Genomic DNA, 25,286 nt, shown 5'->3' with positions numbered 1-25,286 from the left:
TGTTCCTGCTATTTTTGTGCGCCAAACAGTGTGAAATGGTGTTATTATGACCTGGTCACAGTTAGTAACACATTTTCTTTTTTTCTTTTCATTTGGACTATAAATATACAAAAACGCGTGTGGTTTGATTGATTGTCCTACGTTTTTGTGTATAAAATAGGGAAATAATGATTAAGTTTCTTCAAGTCTGTTGCTTTTATACATTTTTATTAACTTCAATAGATATTAAATAGTCACAATAATTCAAATAAAAAAAATAAACTAACAAAAACTGCAAATACCGGTATGTGTCGATCTATTAAGCACATTTTCTTATAAATAAATAACAAAATAATAAAATATAATTTTATATAAAAAGCAATTAAGAAGAACAATCATGAATACATTAGTGTGTGTAAATTGAACATGATTTGGTAAATTATTGGTAGCACACAGTTAAGATATTTCGAAAAAAATGGAGGTTAACTGAAAAACATAAATATACATGCAAATGTAAAATGACCATTTCATGTTAATTATTTACCAGGTTATGAACATCAACAAACAACAATAAATAACAGAGGAATCTTTAAGCCAAAGTCAACAAAAACATTAACATTTCAGAATTCATTCTCATGGACAGCTTACATACCAAAACACAAACACATGCATATAATCTGCCAATAATAACAATTTGGTGGAAATCTATCACACAGTTTGTATACAATTGTTGTATAAATAATTTAATGACAAATGGCCACACAAGTTATGTGGTCGGGCTGGGAATCGAACCCGCAATCCTCAGATTCGTAGTTTAGTGTTCGACCAAGTAAGCTAGCTTAAATGTACTCGTATTTCAAACAAATAGTTCTTAATAAAAACAAGTATAATTTTGTTCTATTAGAACTTATGACATTCCAGTATGCATTTTATTATTTTTGTACAGTCTCTTTAAAGGCAACAGGCTCTTTAAATTTAACATGCAATAGCTAGAATTACAATAATCAAATGAACATATGCAATACAAAACAAAACATACACACGGTTTCCAAAGCTATTAGAAATAAAACATCAATTATATATAAAGATAATAATTAAAACTACAACCATGTTCTATGCAGTACAAAGAGAAAACAAGGGACAAAATTGTCACAAAACCAGGTTTTCATTGTGAAAAAAAAACTGATAAAGGGAGAAAACTCAAACTGAACTTTTGAAATGAACAAACAAAATTAACCCCCTTTGAAAGTAAAAAAAAAAAAAATCTATTTCTAGTCGTGGCGACCTTGACATTGGAGATATTGACGTGATTCTTTCGTGCGACACACCGTCCCATGATGGTGAACAAATGTGCCAAATGATTTTAAAATCTCACAATGAATGACATAGTTATGGCCAGGACAAGCTCATTTATGGCCATTTTTGACCTTTGAACTCAAAGTGTGACCTTGACCTTGGAGATATCGACGTAATTATTTCGCGCGACACACCATCCAATGATGGTGAACAAATGTGCCAAATGATTTTAAAATCTGACAATGAACAACATAGTTATGGCCCGGACAAGCTTGTTCCGCCCGCCCGCCAGCCCGCCCGCATTCGCCAATCTAATAACCAGTTTTTTCCTTCGGAAAACCTGGTTAACAATGCCTGACAAAAAGTGTATTTCTGGACATGTCCACATACAACAAGCAAATCACTTTCTGTAATGCCCCCATCAACATCAGCCACCTATTTCTTGACATTCTCAAGCCTGTTTTAACAGGTTTAGCTAAAGCTCACTATTTTGTATGGCAATAAAGATTGCAAAAATTGCATTTAAAAAATAAAAAACATAAATATTATTTTGAACAACACTATCAACTTTAAAATAGTTATAAGAATCAATAAAATAAGCGACTCATTTGGTCTGCCTTTTCGTGCACATTCAATAAGGCACAAATAGAAACGCAAACACAAAAAGAACACCTTACAACCATAAGGCAGAAAGTCTCTAGATCGCTAACCTGAGAGGCCTAGCAAGTTGTGTGCTTATAGGGACACAACATTTTGTCCACAAGCGTCTATCACAAGTAAAAGACACTGCTGATATGACATGTGGCAATGTCTTTGAGAAAAGCACAAATGTCCCTGAGATTACCATGTGGGGAACAAGGCTTTTATAACTGAAACCCTACCTCACTAACAAAATACAAATCGCCATTTCCATAGTCATGCCTTAACTAGTGATCTGATTTTAAATCGTCACGTTCACAATTTGTGTTTTACATCAACGACTCAATGGATTTCAATCTTCTGCTACATATTCACATGTGAACCTCCGGTCTGATTTCTATCCTCTGGTTCATGATGCGGGCAGCTGCTATCTGTTGCTCCTTGTTCATGCGTCTGTACACTGCCTTGAAGAACGTGATCAATATGAATGCAGAAACGGTTGCCACCACACTCACAAATAGCCCTGGGTCTAAAAGTGAGATAGGAATTGGGTAAGTCTGCCATGGGCCATAATTCTGCCGAAATTTGTTGCAGACGAATTCTTACCTGTATCACCTACATATGTATTTTCTTCAGCTGCGAAAGTTAGAGCCAAATCCCCCGTACAATTAAAATGGAACTAAGGAAATATAAATATATCAGTGACAGGAAAAATTCCTTACTTTACGATCACTTATACATTAAAGGTAATTAAGCCGAAATCCATCCAGAAAGTAGAGAGCAGTTGCGTACACAATATTTTGGGAGGTACGTATGTAAGTACAGACCAAGAGACAATTGTGGCAGCATATTGCCTCCCACTTTGTGCGGGCATGACAATGCGTTAAGGAAGCTAACCTGTCCAGTCCTGTGGAGTGAAGTCGTTGGCCTTCTGAATACTGGTGCTACATCCAGTGCCCAGGCTTAGTTCGTACTCTGAGAGGTCAGTCGCCATGAACTGCATAGCTAACATGTAGATCACACCCTGGATTTGACTGGAATACACAACGGCAATTCATGTACATGTATTAAATGTGAGGCTTGTCATGTGAAACAGATCTTCATTCATTTGCAATCGTCATGCAGGCCAACATTTTCTCTTTCAATGTATTTCTTGTTTTACGGAAGTATTGTCTTCACATTATTGAACTGTTGGCATAAGGTGAAGCCCTAGATAAGCAGTAGGCTGAGACTGCCTTTGTTGGTCCATCACCATACTTGACATATGTGCATATAGCCCAGATGTCCCAACGTCCACCCTCTGTTGTCTTTTATTATTTGCACTTAACCCTTTGCATGCTGGGAAATTTGTCGTCTGCTAAAATGTTGTCTGCTGAATTTCTAAAATTAGCATTCTCTTTGATTTTTTTTCAAAGAATACTATCAGAATAGCAAACAGTTTTGATCCTGATGAGACGCCACGTTCTGTGGTGTCTCATCTGGATCCAAACTGTTTGCAAAGGCCTTCAAATTTCGGTTCCAGCACTGAAAGAGTTAAAACTAGAAACTGATCCTGCTAGCAAATAATAATCATAATTATCAGGTAACATAAACATTAAAACTTCCTGATTTTACAGTTTGACAAGCACCAGCGTTATTTTGTCAAAAGTCCCTCAAACATGTCAAAAGCAGCTTTGATTTATTCTTGAATATAAAATAATTATGTAATTGTTTCCAAAATCACAGGATGTTTGTTCCAGAAAATGATATTCATTTGTAGATGAAGCTCAGTATCACATTTATTTTACAATCTATTACGGCTGTATGTCGTGTAGTTGGTGTAGTTTTTGAAGACATTCTTGTTATTGGATGACTTCACTTCATGATTAGATTTTTAGAGAAAACCAATACAGTTTGTACATTGGTTATTTTGCAGGGTTATATTTTTGGCCCAAGTTAATATCTCTAACTCGTTAAATTTAGTGCATGGTTTTCAACCAGAACCTTAAATCACCTGACCAATATGACATTGATACAAGTTGTACAAATAAAAAAACAATAGAAAATTAAGCAAAGACGATTATAAAACCTTTCTTGACAGTACGAAAATCTACAGGCAGGCACTAACTGGTAAAGTTTATAATGGTCTTATAAAACAAACAGGTCACTAGACAGTTACCCTGAAATGATCATAAGTCCCGCACTGGTGGCCTCTGCGACTGGATACGTGACCTCTACAGCCAGTTCCATGCAGATCGGGTAGATGGCGAACCCAAATCCTCCAAACAGGGATACCATGACTGCAACAACCACATGCTGGTCTCTAAAGCGGGCAAACTGAAATATAAGTAATGGATAGATTTGGATAAAGCACTCAAAATTAGTATTAATGCCAATTTGTTTGACATATATTGTAAAAACAAACTGGAACAAGAGCACCGCCTTGCGGGTGCAGACCGCTCATCTATTTTTCTTTTTAAAGGTGAAGGGACCTATCTCAATTTCAATCACAAAGGAGGGAGGGGTGTATAGTGTGGGGGTGTGGTCATTTATTACATTATCTTCCAAAAATGCAAACAAATGCAAAAAAAAATTATTTTTTTTTTTTGGGGGGGGGGGGATTCTTGGGTGGGAGTGTTGGACGGTATTTCAAAAATAAAATTATAAAAATAAATATTTGTGTTTTTTAACCATGTTTGAAAAAAAACAAGAGATGTGTTCGTCAGAAACACAATGCCCCCTATTGCGCCGCTTTGAAAAAAAAAAAAGTTTTTTTTTACCTTTGACCTTGAAGGATGACCTTGACCTTGAACTTCCACCACTCAAAATGTGCAGCTTTATGAGAAGGCTGCTTTGAAATATTTTTTTTTTGACCTTTGACCTTGAAGGATGACCTTGACCTTGAACTTCCACCACTCAAAATGTGCAGCTTCATGATAATGCCGCTTTGAAATTATTATTTTTTGACCTTTGACCTTGAAGGATGACCTTGACCTTGAAAGATGACCTTGGCCTTCCACCACTCAAAATGTGCAGCTTCATGAGAACGCCGCTTTGAATTTTTTTTGGACCTTAAACCTTGAAGGATGACCTTGACCTTAAAGGATGACCTTGACCTTGAACTTCCACCACTCAAAATGTGCAGCTTCATGAGAACGCCGCTTTCAATTTATTTATTTTTGACCTTGAAGGATGACCTTGACCTTGAACTTCCACCACTCAAAATTTGCAGCTTCATGAGATACACATGCATGCCAAATATCAAGTTGCTATCTTCAATATTAAAAAAGTTATTGCAAATGTTAAAGTTTTCGGACGGACAGACGCCATATATTTTACATTTGACCTTGAAGGATGACCTTGACCTTCACCTTTTACCACTCAAAATGTTCAGCTCCATGAGATACACATGCATGCCAAATATCAAGTTGCTATCTTCAATATTGAAAAAGTTATGCCCAATGTTAAAGTTTTCGGACGGACAGACGCCATAAATTCGACATTTGACCTTGAAGGATGACCTTGACCTTTCACCACTCAAAATGTGCAGCTCCATGACATACACATGCATGCCAAATATCAAGTTGCTATCTTCAATAGTAAAAAAGTTATGGCCAATGTTAAAGTTTTTATCGGACGGACGGACAGACTGACTGACATACTGACACACTGACCTACTGACATACTGACGGACAGTTCAACTGCTATATACCACCCTACCGGGGGCATAAAAATTATTTTTTGGGGGTGGAGGGGGGTATAGTGTGATGGTGTGGTGGTCATTTATTAGATGATCTTTAAAAAAAATTAATTGGGGTGGGGATTGAAGGGGGGCTTCGAGGGAGGGGGGGATTCGGGGGGGGGGGGGGGGCGAGGTGGGTTGGGTGGAGTCTATTGTGGTATGTCAGGTAAAAGTTGTTTTGTCAAAGTATCAATCAAATCTAATCATAACTAAAGAAGTTATGGCAATTTTAGCAAAATTTAATAATTTGACCTTGAGAGTCAAGGTCATTCAAAGGTCAAGGTAAAATTCAACTTGCCAGGTACAGTACCCTCATGATAGCATGAAAGTATTTGAAGTTTGAAAGCAAAAGCCTTGATACTTTAGAAGTAAAGTGGATCTAAACACAAAATGTAACCATATTTTCAAAGTTACTAAGTCAAAAAGGGTCATAATTCCGTAAAAATGACAACCAGAGTTATGCAACTTGTCCTTTACTGTCCCTTTATGATAGTTTGCGAGTGTTCCAAGTATGAAAGCAATATCTATGATTTTTTAGGGGTAAAGTGGACCAAAACACAAAACTTAACCAAATTTTCAAGTATAAAGGGCCCATAATTCCGTCAAAATGCCAGTCAGAGTTACATAACTTTGCCTGCACAGTCCCCTTACTATAGTTAGTAAGTGTTGCAAGTATGAAAGCAATAGCTTTGATACTTTAGGAAAAAAGTGGACCTAAACACAAAACTTTACCAAATTTTCAATTTTCTAAGTATAAAAAGGGCACATAATTCTGTCAAAATGCAAGCCAGAGTTATCTAACTTTGCCTGCCCAGTCCCCTCATGATAGTAAGTAAGTGTACCAAGTTTGAATGCAATAGAATTGATACTTAATGAGAAAAGTGGACCAAAACGCAAAACTTAACCGGACCCGGACGCCAAGGTGATGACAATAGCTCATAATTTAAAAAAAAAAAATAGATGAGCTAAAAATAGTAGCTTTCATAATCATTATGCCAAAAATTTAAGTGGCTGGTAAGTACCCAGTATATATATATAAATGTATCACCGATCCCCATAGAAGTTTAGTGAGTGGGCAGGGAAGTTCACTCATCAAATCGAGATACCTAGTCCTGCTGAGCAAACTTACCTCGGCACCATCAACATGCAGGCTGGCTTAATATACTGGCATATAAAACTGTTAACATTATTAAACAAAACCTAAGAATACATAAGCACACAATAATAATATCAATCAAGCTCACCTGGACGAATCCAATACCAAAAAGGCAGCTGAGACACCAGCAGATCTTGACGACTTCCTCAAAGCGCTTGGTTCGGTCCACATAGATGCCTGCCGCCACCGCCCCTAATGACCCTGTGCCTATCATGAGGGCACCACACATGCCTGCATACATCTTAAATTACAATACAATCCCATTGATAACCTATTTATAACATTATTATGAAGGGATTACTTTAAGAATAAATTGGGTTACATCTGAACTTCACATGGCGGCGACATATGGAATAACACAGGGGTACCTTTGAAAATGAAGCTGTTGCATTCGTTAAGCAAGGAATGATATAAGTAAACACTGCATTCATTTGACCAGCACACAACCACCTGTGCACACAACATATGGAATAACACTGCAGTACCATTGAAAACGTAGGTGTAACAACATTATTGCAATCTACTCATATATAAAGTATGTATGAAGTCCACACCCACATGCCAACAGCTTTAGTGTAAAATGACATGATTTTCCCATTCATATGCTACATGCTCTACAGCGTTAGTATGGCAAATAAATATTCCAATTATCAGCCGAGCACTATTCCACCCAGACATGCTTGCATTTATTATGGTAAAGTGACAGAACGGCACCATATCAATAGAAACACAGCAGTAGTTAAGTAGTTAGTACAGTAAAGACTTACTTAAATTATAAGCATGGTGCTTTTAGATAACTGTTAAAAACACTTGGAATATTGTTTTTGAAAACATTCAATTTGTAAAAAAACGGCTAAGAAGTGTTGTACAAAACTTATGCCATAAAATATTTATTAAACCACATCAGCTCAAATGACTGTATGCGTGTTAGTTTAGAAAACATATAATGTGGGTTCTGCATATTGATTTTGTTAAGCAAGAAATGGTCAAAAAATGGGATTATTGAAACATGAGGGCCTCAACGGCCCAAAGTCGCTCACCTGAGATTCAAAGGAACTGACCTGTTCTGTGCAGGCCAAGATGTTATAAGAACCCTTGGCAGCCATGTTTTTCCACCAACCAGAACCATTTTCATCCTCATCCAAGATATCATTGGGACAAACCGTCTGACCTAGTTTCATGATGAATGGACAATAAATGTGGCCTCTAGAGTGTTAATAAGGTTTTACTAAAGCAATATATAGCCATATAAGGAAAAATGCCCCGCCCCCTGGTGGCCATGTTTCTAGAACAACCAAAACCATTTTCGAACTCATTTTCGAACTTAGGACAAATCTTCTGACCAAGTTTCATGAAGATCGGAAAATAAATGTGGCCTCTAGTTTTAACAAGGTTTTACTATAGCCATATAAGGAAAAATGCCCCGCCCCCTGGCAGCCATGTTTTTCAACCAACCCGCATCATTTTTGAACTCGTCCAAGATATTATTGGGATGAATCTTCTGACCAAGTTTGATGAAGATCAGACAATAAATGTAGCCTCTAGATTTTACTATAGCCATATAAGGAAAAATGACCCACCCTTGGCAGCCATGTTTTTCAAGCAAACGTAACCATTTTCGAACTCATCCAAGATATCATTGAGACCAATCTTCTGACCAAATTTTATGAAGATTGGACAAAAAATGTGGCCTCTAGAGTGTTAACAATGTTTTACTAAAGCCATATATAAAGCCATATAAGGAACAAGAGTGCCAAACTGTCACAAAATACGCCCGTTTGAAGGTTTTGGACAACTTGATAACTTTACCATGACCCATATTGGAACTTGACCTACATATCATCTAGAAACAACTTCTGACCAAATTTGGTGAAGATCAGATGAAAACTACTTCAATTAGAGAGCGGACACCATGCTAAATGCTTGAAATGCACTAAGTCACCTTGTGATCTAGTTTTTGACCCGGCATGACCCATATTTGAACTTGACCTAGATATTGTCTAGACACAACTTCTAACCAAATTTTCGTGAAGATCGGATGAAAACTACTTCAATTAGAGAGAGGACACCATGCTAAATGGTTGAAATGCACTAAGTGACCTCGTGACCTTGTTGTGGATCCGGCATGACCCATATTTGAACTTGACCTAGATATCATTCAGACACAACTTCTGACCAAATATGGTGAAGATCTGATGAAAACTACTTCAATTAGAGAGCGGACACCATGCTAAATGCTTAAAATGCACAAAGTGACCCCTCTACATAGTTTTTGACCCGGCATGACCCATATTCAACATGACCTAGATATTTTCTAGATACAACTTCTGACCGTATTTGGTGAAGATCGGATGAAAACTATTTGAATTAGAGAGCTGTGGACGCTGCCCGCTTGCCGCAAAGGTGAAACTATGATACGTCCCGTTTTTTTAAACGGCCGTATAAAAATGCCCCCCCCCCCCTGGTGGCCATAGTTTTATTCGCAAGGTTACGGGTTTTTATTTTCTGCAGTCAAACGATATGCATGTTTTATTTGATGAGCATAAGAGGTATCTCGACAGGCGTTTTCGGATACGGTACGGTTTGTCGATTTTAATTTACTTTCGGCGTTCTTTATAACATTTTTTTTATAGAATGACGAATACATATGCGGTGTTACGGATGGTCTGGTTGACAATATTTTGTATGGTACTAACCAGAACTTGCTCCTAGACGGACTTTAAAAATTGAATAATTTGAAAAGGCAGTTTTTATTTAATTAATAGTACTTTAATAAAAGTATTAATCTTTTTGTTTTAAAGTATATATGTATGTAACTGTAGCTTATGTCTGGTTTGTTAAGTCACACCCACAACCTTGATTGTATTCTTTATTGTAAAGCCATGATAATATTTTATAAGAAAATGACACTGATATTATGCTTGTTTTTAAGTATATATTATAAATTAAATCTAAAAGATATACATTTGATAAAACACAGATACAATGAGATTCATTGTTTTTTTCTTTTTGCCTTCAGTACCATTTTGCGGAAAAGTCCTCGTCTGTTTTGGCTATTATTTTTTTAAGGAAAAAATGATGGCTATTATTTTCTGAAGGCCAGTGTGAGCACTGTAAAGCCATATAAGGAAAATGCCCCACCCTTGGCAGCCATGTTTTTCAAGCAAACATAAGCATTTTCGAACTAATTCAAGATATTATTGAGACCAATCTTCTGACCAAATTTCATGAAGATTGGACAATAAATGTGGCCTCTAGAGTGTTTTCAAGGCAAATGTTGACGCCGCACGCAGGACAAAAGGCATCACAAAAGCTCACCATGAGCTAAAAAGAAACAATATGAATTGAACAAACCTAAGTATAAGTACTTACATATTATAAATAAGCTATCAAGAATGATGCATGTTTGAATGAAAAGCAAAAAAGCCAATTATGGTGCAATCCAATCAAGTGACTCGTACTTACGTCAGAATAGCCCCTGGGACACAGCATCTGGTCAAAGAAAGATGAGAAAGCTGTGAACAGGGCCAGCCCCGCCCCAAACACAAAGTTGAGCACCCAGTAGTGGCGGTTCCTCAGTATCTAGAACACAAGGAACAAACTGATTACATGTCACATTTGTTCCATTTTTGCACTAAAGAAGAACAAGTGATGTTCAACAAGTAATTGCATTACATTTTATTTTCAAATAACATGACACACCCGTAATAAGAAACTAGAAAGTAACAATTGTGAAACTTTCGGAAAATATAGAGGAATGATTGTAACTTAAGTTACCGTACTTGTTTATCCAATCAAGTATACTTATAAGTTTGTGTCTATTATATTACACGCTGGTGTTCTCGTCACCTAGGTTACCTGTTTGAGTCCTTGAAAGAATGGCTCTGACTTCTCCTCTGCACTGGAGGTGGGTGGGGTAGGGGGTATTGAGCTGCACACACCGAACGTGGCCATCAGCAGGGTGGCAAGGGTCGGGGCTGTGATGATCCACAACTGTAACAGCATCACAATAACACGCACATCATAGTAGCGTATTAGAGATTTGTAGTACATGATCATTAATATATTAGCAACACAAAAAACTTGCTTTACGACTACCGGACCTGCATTCTTAAAGTCCCGATAAGGTTCCTATAAATTTCAATGGGTGCAAACCCTGATTTTAAGGGCTCCTATCTATTTTGTATAAAGAGCATGTTTGTCAGACCAAAATATTAATTAACTCTTCGAATGACCCTGCTAAGTCCACCAGCCCTCCATGTCAGCATCAATAAACAACATGTAACTTTGAGATAGCAGACTGCTTTAGTTATGCTTTATGGATTAATACATTGTTTCTGTAGCAGATTACTTTCATTGGTGCTGATTGACATTTATTGACATAAGGTTGGAGAGTACGCCACTGATTTATAAATGCAAAGAAACTTGAACAATTCAATGGCGTTGTTCTTACAGGTGGGGTTTTACTGTACCTGGTGATTTTCATTTTGTGCATGAGCATATTGATTAAGGCACTGAAGTGTACAAACAGTTCAAACTTTGAATGGCAATTTAAGTGTAAAATTTTCTTGTTGAATGATTTATGTTATAAAATTGTTGTTGTATACTTAAAAAACACTGCTCCGTTCTCAAAACAAGACATTTTTAGGAATTTGGAATGTAATCATAGCTACCTGAAAACAATTGTTCCTATATAATTATATTTAAGTTAATTTTGTTTTGTAGAGATCCTTTTTAATTTGATTTGATCTGCTTTGTCTACTTACCAATGTTGGTATATCTTGTTGCTGCTGAACAATGTTTGGTGCCAATAAATTTGCAACCATAATTCCTAGTGGATTTGCTAAAACATCAACACAATAATTATTTCCAAATGGTTAAAAACACCAGTGAAGAATGTTTCACTCAAACTTCTATAAACAGCACTGATTTGAAGTGTTTTTTATATCACAGTTATCATCAAGTGTTAGAACTGGATGTGTGGACTGGGACTTTAATGTGTCCTCGGAGACCTGGAGATCAATTGTCATCTAATTATTGTCAGCTGCTATCATGTCCATTCGTAAAGACCATTTCTTATCAACAAAGAAACTCTGGCAACATTTCAGTAGTTAAGATTATAATAAAAATCCTCAGAAAATGCGACTTCAGAGGTGGATAACTCAGCATTGTGACTATTTGCATATTTTCAGATAATTCAGAATAATAGTACCATTTGATTCTCATAATAACATTCCACTCAATATTGACATTAATGTATCCCACTTTTGAACATTCAAAAGAAGTGCCTGGTTCTTCTTCTTATGTAGTTAAAAAGCCATTTAGCAATAGGACCCAAGCCGTTTGGGATAATATCCTGTATCCTTTATGTGTCTGCAAAATTTTGGTAATTTTCATTTGAGATGTGTTTATTGAAGTACTGTGCTTTTGTCGAAAAAACACTGCCTAACCCTGTTTTCTGAGAAAAAAACCCCTGCATTTGGGCGACTGTAATTTTCTTACACAGACCATGGCATATTTTTTAATTCAAAGTTTCAAAAGAGGACAAAGAGGGCATATCATTCTTTAAATTTATACTAAGCTTTCAAATGAAACTTAAAGGAAGACGCGCCTTGAAAAAGTTCCGTATTGAATTTAGTGCAAACTAACCTAATGTCCAACCTACCCATGGATGCCATCATGTTGGCTGTAGCCCTCTGGTCCCCTGCAAACCACAGGGCAGCAAGCTTTGTTGGAGCAAACATTATGAATGGCTGAGCACAGGCTGCCAATATCTGACCTGCAACAAATGAAGTTGGCTTTAATCATTACACTTAAGTTCAGATAAAAGTAACACATGTATTGACACAGTCATGGCATATCCTTATGTGATATTCAAACAAACATCACACAGGTGCACTACATGATACTAAATATCAAATATAAAGGCACTCAGCTTTATAGATTTGGAGATGTAGCGGATCCGTGGTCTAGTGGTAACACACTGGCTTCACAATCCAGAGATCGCTGGTTCAATCCCCCGCTGCACCTAACCTACTAACTCGTCTTTCGCATGAGACGTTAAACCGAGGTGCAGTGTACTAGGTGCTATACACCGGGCACTAAAAGACCCAGGGTCACCTCTAGAACGGGGTGTCTCCTGTATCTTGCACTATCCCCCGTAACCAACTAACAAGTCTTTCTAGGGGCGATGGCCATATGGGAGACAATCCCGGTGCACTCGATAAAAAACAAAAACAACAACGATTTGGAGATTTTTTAACATTTTGCTATATACTAGTGAAGTACATGTACACATAGGGGAAACCAGTTACCCCCACTGGCCATTTTTAACCCAAACTTCCGGCTTTGAACAAACTTTGTATAAATACAAAATATAAAAAATCTGAGCATTGGCATGTCAGATAAGAAGATTTTTTAGTATAAAAGATATTAATCATGTGACCACTGAGGAGTACACAGATTTGACCCAGGGATACGATTCAACAAACTTTGCAAACTGTCTCTGTCTATTGTTACATACCAAATATCTAAGCTCAGAGTCATGTTGTTTCACAGATAATGATTTTTTTTCCATACCCTAATTTATCCATTATTAACAAGAATTAAGGTATATAGGGGTACCTAATATAGTATTATATATAAATACGTCATTTATTTAACGTCTTATACAAGGAAATATATAGCAACATTAATTGCGAGGTATATGAAATTTCAATTTCAGACGTGATTGTGGTTATCAATATAAGACCTTATTGTGACATTTGATTGCATTACCTCCCCTACACCCCCCTCATAGTAATTAAAGGTGCCTAGAACGCGGGGTTGTATACAGACCCTGTTTTTTATATTGACCCCTTAAGTATAGTCTGAAAACTACCGAGACCGCGTAACTGGCACTATGTATTAGTATATATATATATATATATATATATATATATATATATATATATATATATATATATATATATATATATATATATATATATATATATATATATATATCGTGTACATTTTTTGACCCCAGGGCAGAGACTTAAACAGAAATAGTAGAGGAACGCTATACAAAGTTACATACCAAATATTAAACCCCTAACTCTTGTTATTTCAGAGATTTTCCAAAAGTTTAATTTTTCAATCTTTCTGGTGAACTTCATTTGCAGCGGCCAGAATGATGTGAGCTTTTTTAATCAGGTTCATGCAAAGATCATTGAAGTGAAGTTTTGTGAAAATCTGTCCACTGGCCAGTTGTTTAGGAGATGTCGTTTGAATGACACGTTTATGCAAGATGCACCACAGACAAAAGGTGACCAAAAAAGCTCACCATGTGAAAAGTGTGCACACAGGTGAGCTTAAAACAAACTGCACAGTAGGCATGTTGCTAATCAAACATTAATAACAAAAACAAATGAGCATACCAATTTTTCTCAAATAAACACACAATTTTAAATATAAGTTTGCATTAAATTTGAATAAATTACCTTATCCAAAAGCTAAAGGCTGTCCGGCTATTTTGCTAAAGAAAAATCAAAATGAGATGTTTACCTGTCAGACACACAGTGAATCGATATCCCAGGGGTACGGACTCAAATGTGCTGACATTTCTGAGCAAACTTCCTATGCCATTTAACCAGGCTGCTAAAATCAGCTACAAAATAATGTTAGCACATTATTTTTTTATACAGCATATGTTTACAATTGGATATGTTACAAGTTATATGCAGTACACAATTACATACATTCTTCAAAAGCTACATTTCAGACATTTACATTCTAATCAGTCAGTAGGAGATATAATTTTTCATTCTGCAATTACTCTAATGAATAAATGTTTTTTATAATTAGTTTCATCTTCTTAAAAAAACTGTGTTTGTCGGAAACACAATGCCCCCTACTGTGCGGCTTTGAAATATATTTTTTTAAATTATATCCTGTTACTAAAATATTACTTCTATTGTGAAAATGATCTGTACCTGCCAAATGATATAAAATAGAAATTATCTCCCTTTAAAGCTTATAACTTCCCTTGGATTTTGTTTTTTGACCTTTGACCTTGAACCTTTCACCACTCAAAATGTGCAACTTCATGAGATACACATTCATGCCAAAATCAAGTTGCTATCTTCAATATTGCAAAAGTAATGGCCAATGTTAAAGTTTTCGGACAGACGGACTGACTGACACTAGACGGACTGACAGACAGTTCAACTGCTATATGCCACCCTACTGGGGGCATAAAAACAGGTATAAATGCAAGAAAAATATGCCATTTTAATGAAAAATTAATTATAACTTGTATACAAATTATGCCACTCACACTCAAACGGAGTCCTAGCGTGTCTAGCAACCAAGATGCTACAAACCCAAGAGGAATACTTGCAATTGCAAACACCAAAACAAGAATGTTCACTTGAAATGGTGTGATATTGTAATATGGCACAGTTGTATCCGCTATGGGAGAAAATGTGATCCAGATCTGAAATAAAACAGAAAATCATTTATTTGGTAATGTGGGGCACGTAACTATTAACGCAACATTTTTATTAAATACAGCAGCTTTAGCCACTTAACATGGTGGTTAACTAAATTGTTTAAACATTGCCACTTAACATGGTGGTCAACTAAATTGTTTAAATGTTCCCACTTAACATGGTGGTTAACTAAATTGTTTAAATGATCACCACTTAACATGGTGGTTAACTAAATTGTTTAAATGTTGCCACTCAACATGGTTGGTTAACTAACTGATAAGAATTTAGTGTGGAGCATTTACCTCTATGAACTTTTTTCATAAAGAAGGTCAACAACCAGCATAACCATGAAGTCTGATTACCCATGTTCAAAAATGTTATTATTTATATAACAATATAGATTACTATGACTTATGAAATTACCTCTTGTAATGTTTGTATTTATAATATACTTGTAAACGTGGTAATATATAATGTAATAAAGTCAAAAGTGTATAACATGATTGTCATTGAGCGTTTAAGTAATAACCATTCAATACACTGTATTTCATTAATGTCATTGAATATATTAATTAGGTCAAATTAACTGACAGGTAATGTTTTTACGTTGCATAAAAGTAATGATAACTTTTTTGGGGCCAGTGAAACATCTGCAGTGATTCATGGTACAAACTTTTTTCCATGATCTCATTAATTTTAGTTATGTGAAAATTCTCAAATAATTTTTTATCCCTATGTGGAAAGTAGAGCCTATTTCTATTGTCATTGAAAAACCATTTAGCAACCATGCTTTTTATGGTCATTTCCTGATCCAGTGAGCATTCAGTGATTTTTTTGCTTCACACAGCCTGTACCTCATTGATTGGGAAAAATCGCATGATAAAACATACAATCTGGAAAAATGAAACATTAATAATATGATTATAAATATGAGTATTCCAATGCTTTATAAGTGCATGTTCAACTGCATTGTAACATGTATATTAAAAGTGCTACATAATTATTTCTCTGTAATATAAACTCAATAATCCAATTATTGTCTTTATTGGAAAAGTTTGGCTTTTGGAGTGGGGTGACTTTGGTCAGATTTTAAGGAAAACTTGTAACATTTTGCTATAGGTAATCAGCCTGTAAGAGGCTGTAATTTTGGGGAAAAAGTCACTGGCATCTGTAGTAAGTGTGCAACATTTTGGTGCATTTCATTGGGGACTTCGTTGAACTATGAAAGTTTGGGAAGCTTTCATTGAAGTATACTTCACTTTTGCTGAAATCTCATTGCTGAAACCCTGCTTTCCAAGGGAAATAAGGTCACTTCCAACAGCCTTGCTATTGGGCTAGCTCTTTAGCGACATGGTTAAAGTGTCTGACTACCACTCTGGAGGTCGTGGGTTCAATCCCTGGCCTGAGCTCAGTATTTTCACATTAATGGCGACGAGGCAAAAAAGAACTGTGAATGCAGTAATTGGTCTGAGCTGTTTAATGGTTTCTGGTAGGGCCATGCGGATGCAAGACATGCTGTAGCTGGCGTGTCTGGGCATTGAAACATTAAAAGGGAGAGGAGTGTAATGAAATAAGGTCACTTCGAACAGCCTTGCTGTTGGGCTACCTAGCTCTTTAGCGATGTGGTTAAAGTGTCTGACTACAACTTTGATGTCGTGGGTTCAATCCCAGGCCTCAGCTCAGTATTTTAACATTAAAGGGTACGTTCATTTGGGCGAATTTTACTTTCTCAGAAGTTGCGAGGAGGCACCTTTTTGCCTGGAATTATTGAAAGAGGACAGATCTATCTTTAAAATCTTGGTGAGATCGCGGTGGTGTAGTGGATGAGGTGTCCGCCTAGCGATCAGGAGTTCGTGGGTTCGAACCCCACTCGGGAAGCGTTCTCATTATCTCCTCCATAGACACCTAGTACTGGTTCTTCCCAGGAAACGGACTCGATAATGTCCCTCTGCCTGTAATACTCGAAAGAGCGGTTGGCAGTATACAGAGATAGATAGATCTTGAAATTAGTGTTTTCTTGCCTAAATGTTAAACCTTGTTATAAGCGTCTAAAAAAGACGTTACCCACCATTCCATTTGTCAAGTTCAGAAGAAACACAACCAGTAAGATGTACCATCTTCTTTTATAAACTTTAAATCCATCCCCGTCGCCGTTTAAACTAGAAGATGTCGATTTTGCATGCGATATTTGTTTGTCGTCGTCTACCATGGAGGCCGCCATTTTACGGTCATATGCCAGCTACACGTGTACAATGCGGATCCAGTACAATCGCAGCTTTCCGTAAGTATAAACACCGGTATCTCTCGAGTTGAGCACTATGAATATAATAGTTTTAACAAACTTTATAAAGACAAAATATCGTTAAAAGAAAAACTTATCTAAAATGACGTTTACTTATTATATTTATCGCGAGTGCGCGGCAAACATATTTTTCTAAAACCGGTGATAGATTGGTAGACCAAAGATCAATAAAAAAACAAGATCGGACACATCAAGTCTGCGGGAGATCTCGTGCTATATCGATTCCCTACGTTTTATGGCGTTATCACGCGGGATTTCAGCAAGTGGACCACGTAACGGATATGTCTGGGTTCGCGATAACAATAATCTTGGATTATTGATAAATCTTTGGGTACACGCCGGGTATGCGAATACTTCGTTTACGGATGGCACTTCACTAACAGAGAACAACAAACGCCACGCGCTAGAGGTAAGTTCCTCTGTTTTATTTCAAGTTATATCCTAAAGATTAGTTTTTAAGACAAGACACATGGTCGAGTTGATAAATGGTGTATCCTTTTGTATTGGGAATACACAATTTCACGGAAGAATGGTACAGTTTTGCCCAAAAAATAGAAATTCGATCTGAAAACAGCATAAACTGGATGAACAGTAAACATTTTAACAAAATAAAACTACTTAGAATTATTGCAAGAAATTGTTTGCTATTCCAGCATGTAGAGTAATCACTGTGCTTCAAATACTGAAATTTTGATAGCATTCAATGAAATATAAACAAAGATAGTGCATTTTGTAATAGGTGGCATACATAAAGTTGCAGCCACTTTGTTTACCGATAAAGGGCACTTCAGATTACGGAGACTTTCAACAAAGCGGGCACTCTAATAACTGAGTTTTATCTTCTACCTCAAATGCATTTATTTATATTATGGCTATTCATACGAAACATTTTTAAAATATATTTTTCAAAAATCACATCACTATTAATTTATACTATGTTTATTATAATTGCAATTTTCAAATAAGATAATATTTATTATTAAATAAATGTGTACGGATAATGCGGATCAACACAATCGTGTTTAATTTTACTTATAGCAGGGCTCTAGGTAACGGTAGTGAAGGGGTCTTTATGACGCAAATACACATTTGTTCTTCATAAAATCCTATGTCGGTTGTGCTTATTTGAATCGCATCATCAAGACGATACTTATGCGTAGCAACAAAATTAAAAAGAGAATGGTAAAACTCCCTGTATTTTGAGCCCTGCTTATAGGGAGCACTTCCCTTTACGCAACGCTAACGTTTGCTCGAAGTGCGATTCACCTGACCCTAAATCACTGTATTGGTTGAGTTTTAAGAATCACGGTTAAAATTAAATCGTAAAAACTGATTCTGGAAAAAAAGGAATGCGTACATAAAATGTTTAAATGTCATATTATGGAGTCAGTACTTAGTATACCCACACAAACGAAGTTTAGGGTGCTATATTGGATAGAACTTCATATGCAGCATGTGTTGTGTTTATATTAAAACAAAGACGGATATGCATAATTTTTACACCACTATCGTGTGATTAAATCAACCCCGCCCGTTCTTTTATTGCTATTTTCGTTTATTGGCATTGAGCCAAAAAGTTCCAATAGAATTTCGAACCTGCATCGCTGCTGATATTAATCTCTGAGAGGCAGTTTAAGCAGAGTGATTATTCATGACATGCTATCTAATATAAAAGTAAATAGCCTTAGTACCTTCATTTGGACATAAAGATAAATGCTTTAGATCAACCGCTTAGAACGTAATTTAAAATATATGGTCATATAGATTTTACTCATTAGACATATCCAATTTGTTTATCTTTCACATTTATACCAAATCATAATCATATTTCAAAGGGATAAGAACATGCTTCGGTTATTCGTTTTTTATTTGCGTACTAAGTACATACATTTTTATTTATTGCCTGCTTACTTTAACAGTATTCCACAGCGAATTCTGCATTTTTGATTCACAAAAAACGAGTGTGTTATATCTGGAAAAAAGTGTCTAGATGTCCGGAAACGAAGTGCCATTGTTTTTTAGATGATCGGTAAACGAAGTGCAGATGAAAAATGTGCATGCGACTCTTAAAACATTTGAATTTTCTCAAATACATTAGTAAACTAAAATGTAACGTGTTGTAACATTACTGGATATATTGATCTTTTATTTCGAATAGTAAGCACGTTCTTGATTTATTTCCAAGTATGTTTATTTTGTTTAAATATGTACTGATCATTCAATTCATGCTGATTATCGATGGACTTTTATCGTTTTTTTTAAATAATTCACCGTTTTTCCGCGAATTTCTTTCTTCGCAATACGAAGTGCTATACCATTAATCACCCAAACAATGTTCTGTGTCTAAAAACCAAATAAACAGAACATAAATACAAAAAAACTGAAGAACTCACCTCTCGCGCGTGGCGTTTGTTGTTCTCTGTAAGTGAAGTGCCATCCGTAAACGAAGTATTCGCATACCATGGTGTGGGTAGACAAGTAGCTATTTCCGGACGATATTTTACTACCGGTATTTCGTGTAGTTCATAACAAAACACGCCACAGTCCAGTCGAACATTAAAGGGATGTTTTCACGGTTTGGTAAATTGTCAAAATTGAAACAAGAAATATCTTTAAAAAAGATATACGGCGTAAATAGTTTAATGAATGAGATCAAGGATAGCGAATGTCTTTTTCTGTGCAGTTCTTAGCTGCATCACACGCAGTACGGGATGTTACGGGGAGTTTTCGCGGCTTATTTTACATTATAACATATTGCTGGTCATAAACCTATAGATACAAAACAGAAAACCAAAAGAAGAATGGAAGTGAAATTTAAACATATGAGTCAACCGGCCACACGAGAACAAACCTGTTTTAGTGGTCTGTCGGGCATTGCTATTTGATTCGATTATTAACAGTATCGAGAATCATCGTGCTCATGCTTAAAGTGATATTATGGGCATTTTGCACTGTTGAATTGAGCTGAAAAGAGTTAACAGGTCAAAATAGTTAGTTAAAATGTGGTTACTGATCAATTATCTGCAACTCACCTTGCTACCAGTTGTTTATAAAAATATATTTTATATTCGATATTCTTACGTGACCCACCCAGTCCTGTAAGCCGAAATGATCCGTAAAACAATATTGTGTCTTTGTGTCGTATGAACAAATCTGCACTAAAACTAAATTTAGGTTCAACTCGTAAACGCATGATCAGTTGTCAAACGAAAGTACGGTTAATATTCAAATGCATTATTTTTCTCTTTCTGGTATATTGTTTTAGTATGTTGATGCTGCATTAATTACTATAAGTGTATATGAAGTAGAAACATCAAAAATAATCAACGGTTGCGATAGACACCTATAAACTGTTACATGCTCATAATATCACTTTAGTACATTAGGCAATATGGTGGAATAATTATTGTTAAATTTATTAAAAAAAATATTTATCATTGTATTGTTGAAAACACATTAAGAATCTATTATTGACATACCATAATTATATTGCTGAATATCTTCTTTTAACATATTTCTGGTCTAAAGAAAATTCCAGGTCACCTAGTTCACGGATAGCGTCTTTATTATATAACGATTATTTTACTGACCGCGAACTCCGGTGATGACCTGTATATAAACTCTGAATGTCCGCGACTTGACCCGAAACCTCGCGGATTGAAATGCAATTCTTTAAAGTGAGGCCTCGCTTCCACTGCTCTTTATACTTTTACATGTTAACATGTTGACAGGAATATGGAAGTAAGTACTAAATATGAGAACATAGCCTTTTAAGTATAAACGCTTTTGCGCTGGTAATACTCTGAAAATAAAAGGTGTACGCACAAACTGTATTGATGTCGAGAATTGAGTGTAAAACTGTTCTATCTATTAAGCCTTTTCATTAGAGATAAAATTGTTTCATACAGTAAAACAGTGTTACAAAGACGCGGATATGTTTCCAATGTTCTGGTGGTATACTCAAATCAGCCAATGGAATAAATGAAGTGTATTCATTCGTACCTAGCCGCGGGAAATTTTATTTGAATTTTATTGGACACTTACAAAGGTCAAGTCAGGGTGAAAAGCTGGCTTATGCAGCTTACACCGAAAAATTGTTTCAGATTCGCAAATTTTCGTTTTAGTTATGATATTTGTGAGGAAACAGTATTACTGAACATTAACCATGGTCTAATATAGCTAATATATGCGTCTTTTGACGATTTAAAAAACTAAAAATTATAAATCGTTGCAACGCGAAACGATTGAATAATTCGGAGAGTTCTGTTGTTGTCGTTAAATTTTGTGAAACTACGAAGATTGCTCATATAATGCATAAAATACTTCAACCAAGTATGCTTGGCAGAAGAGCCGAGCGGCCTTATGCGTTTTTACTCCAGGTTACTCCAGGACTCCGGGGGTCACTGGTTCGAGTCCAGCTGCGGCTACTTTTTTTCCTTTTTTAAATTTTATTCTTGATTTTTTTACTGGAGCTTTTAAGATCCAATGTTTACATTTATCAATATAAAGCATTTAATGACTTATTTCAAAACATGCCAAAAACTGTGAAAAGGCCCCTTTAAGTGTAAAATGATAATGTGGGAGACAATACATTCATTTTTATGAGCCATAATGTATATCGTGCACTACTTAATGCAATTCTGATATTATGAGGGCTCACTGCTGAAATTCAAAGTAACAACATTTTAACGAAATCATTATTTTAACGATCAATTACACGTTATTCGTCGCAGGGATCTATGCAAACATGTTTGTAAAGGATCCTGTTCATCGTCAGAAACTACTATTTTGTTATACTGATGTTATATATTTTCCATATGCAAATATTCAAAATTTATTATTCTATTCAAAGTTATGAATTATGCTTTTACAAATCACAAAATGTACTTAATCCGAGATATTGAAAAATATTTCTGATCGGTAAGCCGCTCTATATGGGAGTGTAAATAAAAAAAGGATATAAAAATAGCATTATATGACACTTTTTTGCTCATCGTAGTAACACTAAAAACTAACACGATTTTTTATCTCACTGGTATGTTAAAGAGCATCATGTTAATCAAATCAATGGGAAACATTCATTAAAGCGCTTGAGCAACTAAAATATTTGCACAACCATCACTAAATAACAGAAAATCATATCGTAAAAAATGCACTTACAAATAACTACTATTTTCCATAAATATAGCACTTTAAACTCAAATGATTTCATTTATAAAAGATCTGCAATCTCTTAATTAAAACTAGCATCTGTTTAATTATTCAACAATGTCCAAAATATGTGAAGCTATCGTTCATTTTCGCGACCAAGTACAAAAGTAAAGAAAACTTTCACTATCTTTAATCATGCTTAACTTGACAACACTAAAATGCATGGCAAATACATGTGCAGATAAGTAAACATAATAAAGCACAATGTAAAGAAAGTTAACAACTGCATACAATTGCAAATTGATATAAATCCTTTAACGGGCACATCGTCTATATAATATCCCCTTTATATACACACGTACAAAAATGTACCCCTTAGCTATAATAAATTGATTGAATCCTTAAGAAACTAATGGGCCATGGTGGAGGTCTCGTTGATTCACGGAAACAAATTTTTGACGACTTTAGTGGTGACCAAGTATTTTTGACACACTTGACTTATATTCAGACATGGTATTGGGATCGCGAAAATACACATTCTTACCATGTTTTATCAAACTTGAGCTAAAATGTTGTTTCAAGGATTGTTCTATGGTTTTCTAAAATTTTACTTAGTGACCTAGTTTTAAGATAAATGTGATCACTGATCCATATTTGAACTTTGTCTTGATATTATCAAAAGAAATATTTGGCCAAGTTTCATCACGATTCAGTCATAATTGTAACTTTGAAATTGTAACAGTTTCATGTTAACACAAGATTTGACCCGGTCTTCTACTTTGGGAAGGCACCTAGATTCAAACTCGACAGAGAATTTTTCTTGTTAAATATAATCATAGGGTTTCATCAAGATTGAGTTATAAATCTTGCCCCTAGGGACTTTTCATGCTTTTTCTAAGATTTGCCCTGGTCAAAATTTTTAGGACGCAAGAAATCATTATTTGAATTAGCCTAGCCTAGTCTAGGTATTGTAAAGATAAACAGTCTGACCAAGTTTCATCAAAATTGATTAAAAAGTGTGGCCTCAAGATTTTGTTATAGTTGACCCGATGACCTAATTTAATGACGCATCATGACCCAGATTCAAACATTGGCTGGATATTGTCATGTTGTTGTTGATCCGATTATCCGGATAATAAGTTAATATTCGGATAGTAATTTAGTATCTGAAATTTTGTATAAAATATAATCATTATTAAAGAAGATTGACATTGTGGCCTAGATTTTTCACGTACGTACCCTTTTTCGAACTCGGCATAGATGTTGTCCACATACAGATTCTGAGTCTTTATGTGGAGAACGGTAACAAGGTTTTCATAAGGTTGAAATATTTGACCTTGTGTTTGGCGTTATTCGCAAACCAGAGCCAATAAGTATCGTTTTTAAATAATTTAATATCATGGAAACTTGGTATATTCGAACATTTTTTTAACATTTTACGATATTTAGCAAATCAAAGCAGATTAACCTTATTGCTGAGTCAGGTACTTTTCTAAATTTATTAAAAAGTTTAATAGAAACTCTTACCAGGATAGCTACGCGCATTTGCAATAAGCAGCATTGTCGAAAGAAAAGTTGTTATCAACTCTGACATTGACACACGAAATTGATTTTGTTTAATCCCAACTGATAACAATTAACGTGTATCACGTTTATAGATGTGTAAATATGTCAACTTATAATTTAGTAAAATGTACCATATATGTTTTTTGCGTGGTCACAGCTTTCTTGAATCGCTGCCATATGCATTTTAAAGAACGTTATGTCTTATTTATCGGCATAAGAGTAAATAATATAGTAAATACATTTTCGTCATATAACATCACGCTGAACACATAGTAAACATTTAACAAACTTGCCCGTTCGTCATATAATATCACGCTGAACACATAGTAAACATTTAACAAACTTGTCCATGTTATAGATTTAAACAGGTTTTTATTTTTTATATTAAGAAAAAAGCTTTATGGCTTACTTTAACAAACGAGTGTATATAATGTGAAATGAACATACAATTTAACACTAATTAATACAATTTGCTAACATAAAATAACTTGTATATCAAATGCTAGAGATAATACATCCAGTACTTATCATTGAGTATATATTTTTCTGTGACTTATTTTGATACAAAATAAATTGGTTGGGTATTTTTTCTCTTTGTAGAATATTCCTCTGTATGGTTTACCAGCATTGGTAACACAAATCTCATTTTGAAGCGAACTTCCTGAAGAGCGGACCATGAAGCCTTTCCAGATGATGCAGTTTCATAAATGCAAACTCATTAATTGCATTGAAGATGAATTCGTATATGCATGCCAACCTTTCCGAGACGATAGATTTTGTCTACACATTGAAAAATTAACTTCCGCCTACTTTCCATCTTCGCCAATAACCACGTATGACAAATTAAACCAAAATAGTTTTAAATACAATGTTATCATTCTTTACTGAATGTGCTGAATGATCATGTGTTAGCTTTGATTCGTTTGGTTCGATATTGAATCTTTTTGAAGATAGAAATACTCGTTGGTAGTTTGGCAAGGGACTTTAAAACCACATTGCATACGC

At 35.4% G+C, this 25,286-nt stretch overlaps 1 protein-coding gene and 1 long non-coding RNA gene across 2 annotated transcripts; one reads left to right on the top strand and one right to left on the bottom strand.

Moving 5' to 3' along the window:
- Nucleotides 1–278: 278 nt before the first annotated feature.
- Nucleotides 279–22,869, bottom strand: LOC127841421 (solute carrier family 49 member A3-like). Its single transcript, XM_052370245.1, has 12 exons — nucleotides 22,725–22,869; nucleotides 17,331–17,578; nucleotides 15,109–15,267; nucleotides 14,337–14,439; nucleotides 12,457–12,570; nucleotides 11,558–11,634; nucleotides 10,650–10,784; nucleotides 10,257–10,373; nucleotides 6,880–7,032; nucleotides 4,073–4,230; nucleotides 2,812–2,948; nucleotides 279–2,443 (listed from the first exon to the last, which is right to left on the bottom strand). Exons 2-12 carry the CDS (start codon nucleotides 17,481–17,483, stop codon nucleotides 2,286–2,288), a joined length of 1,464 nt encoding a protein of 487 aa, XP_052226205.1. The 5' UTR covers nucleotides 17,484–17,578; nucleotides 22,725–22,869; the 3' UTR covers nucleotides 279–2,285.
- On the top strand, nucleotides 17,571–24,989 carry LOC127841422 (uncharacterized). Its single transcript, XR_008030972.1, has 2 exons — nucleotides 17,571–17,973; nucleotides 24,882–24,989. It is a non-coding gene; the product is annotated as an uncharacterized LOC127841422 (long non-coding RNA).
- Nucleotides 24,990–25,286: the final 297 nt, after the last annotated feature.

This window comes from Dreissena polymorpha, chromosome 8, assembly GCF_020536995.1.
Source record: "Dreissena polymorpha isolate Duluth1 chromosome 8, UMN_Dpol_1.0, whole genome shotgun sequence".
NCBI classification, from domain to species: Eukaryota; Metazoa; Mollusca; class Bivalvia; order Myida; family Dreissenidae; genus Dreissena; species Dreissena polymorpha.
Note: the sequence above shows the minus strand (reverse complement) of the source record. Positions and strands in the feature narration are given on the sequence as shown.

What these genes read in the sequence shown, in the direction of transcription:
- LOC127841421 (XM_052370245.1), bottom strand. Translation starts at nt 17,483, where the DNA reads ATGGCGGCCTCCATGGTAGACGACGACAAACAAATATCGCATGCAAAA. An exon ending in CAACATGATGGCATCCATGG is followed by an intron (nt 11,635 to 12,456) that starts GTAGGTTGGACA and finishes TTGATGTTTTAG; the next exon opens with CAAATCCACTAGGAATTATG. An exon ending in AACAAGATATACCAACATTG is followed by an intron (nt 10,785 to 11,557) that starts GTAAGTAGACAA and finishes ATGCTGTTACAG; the next exon opens with TTGTGGATCATCACAGCCCC.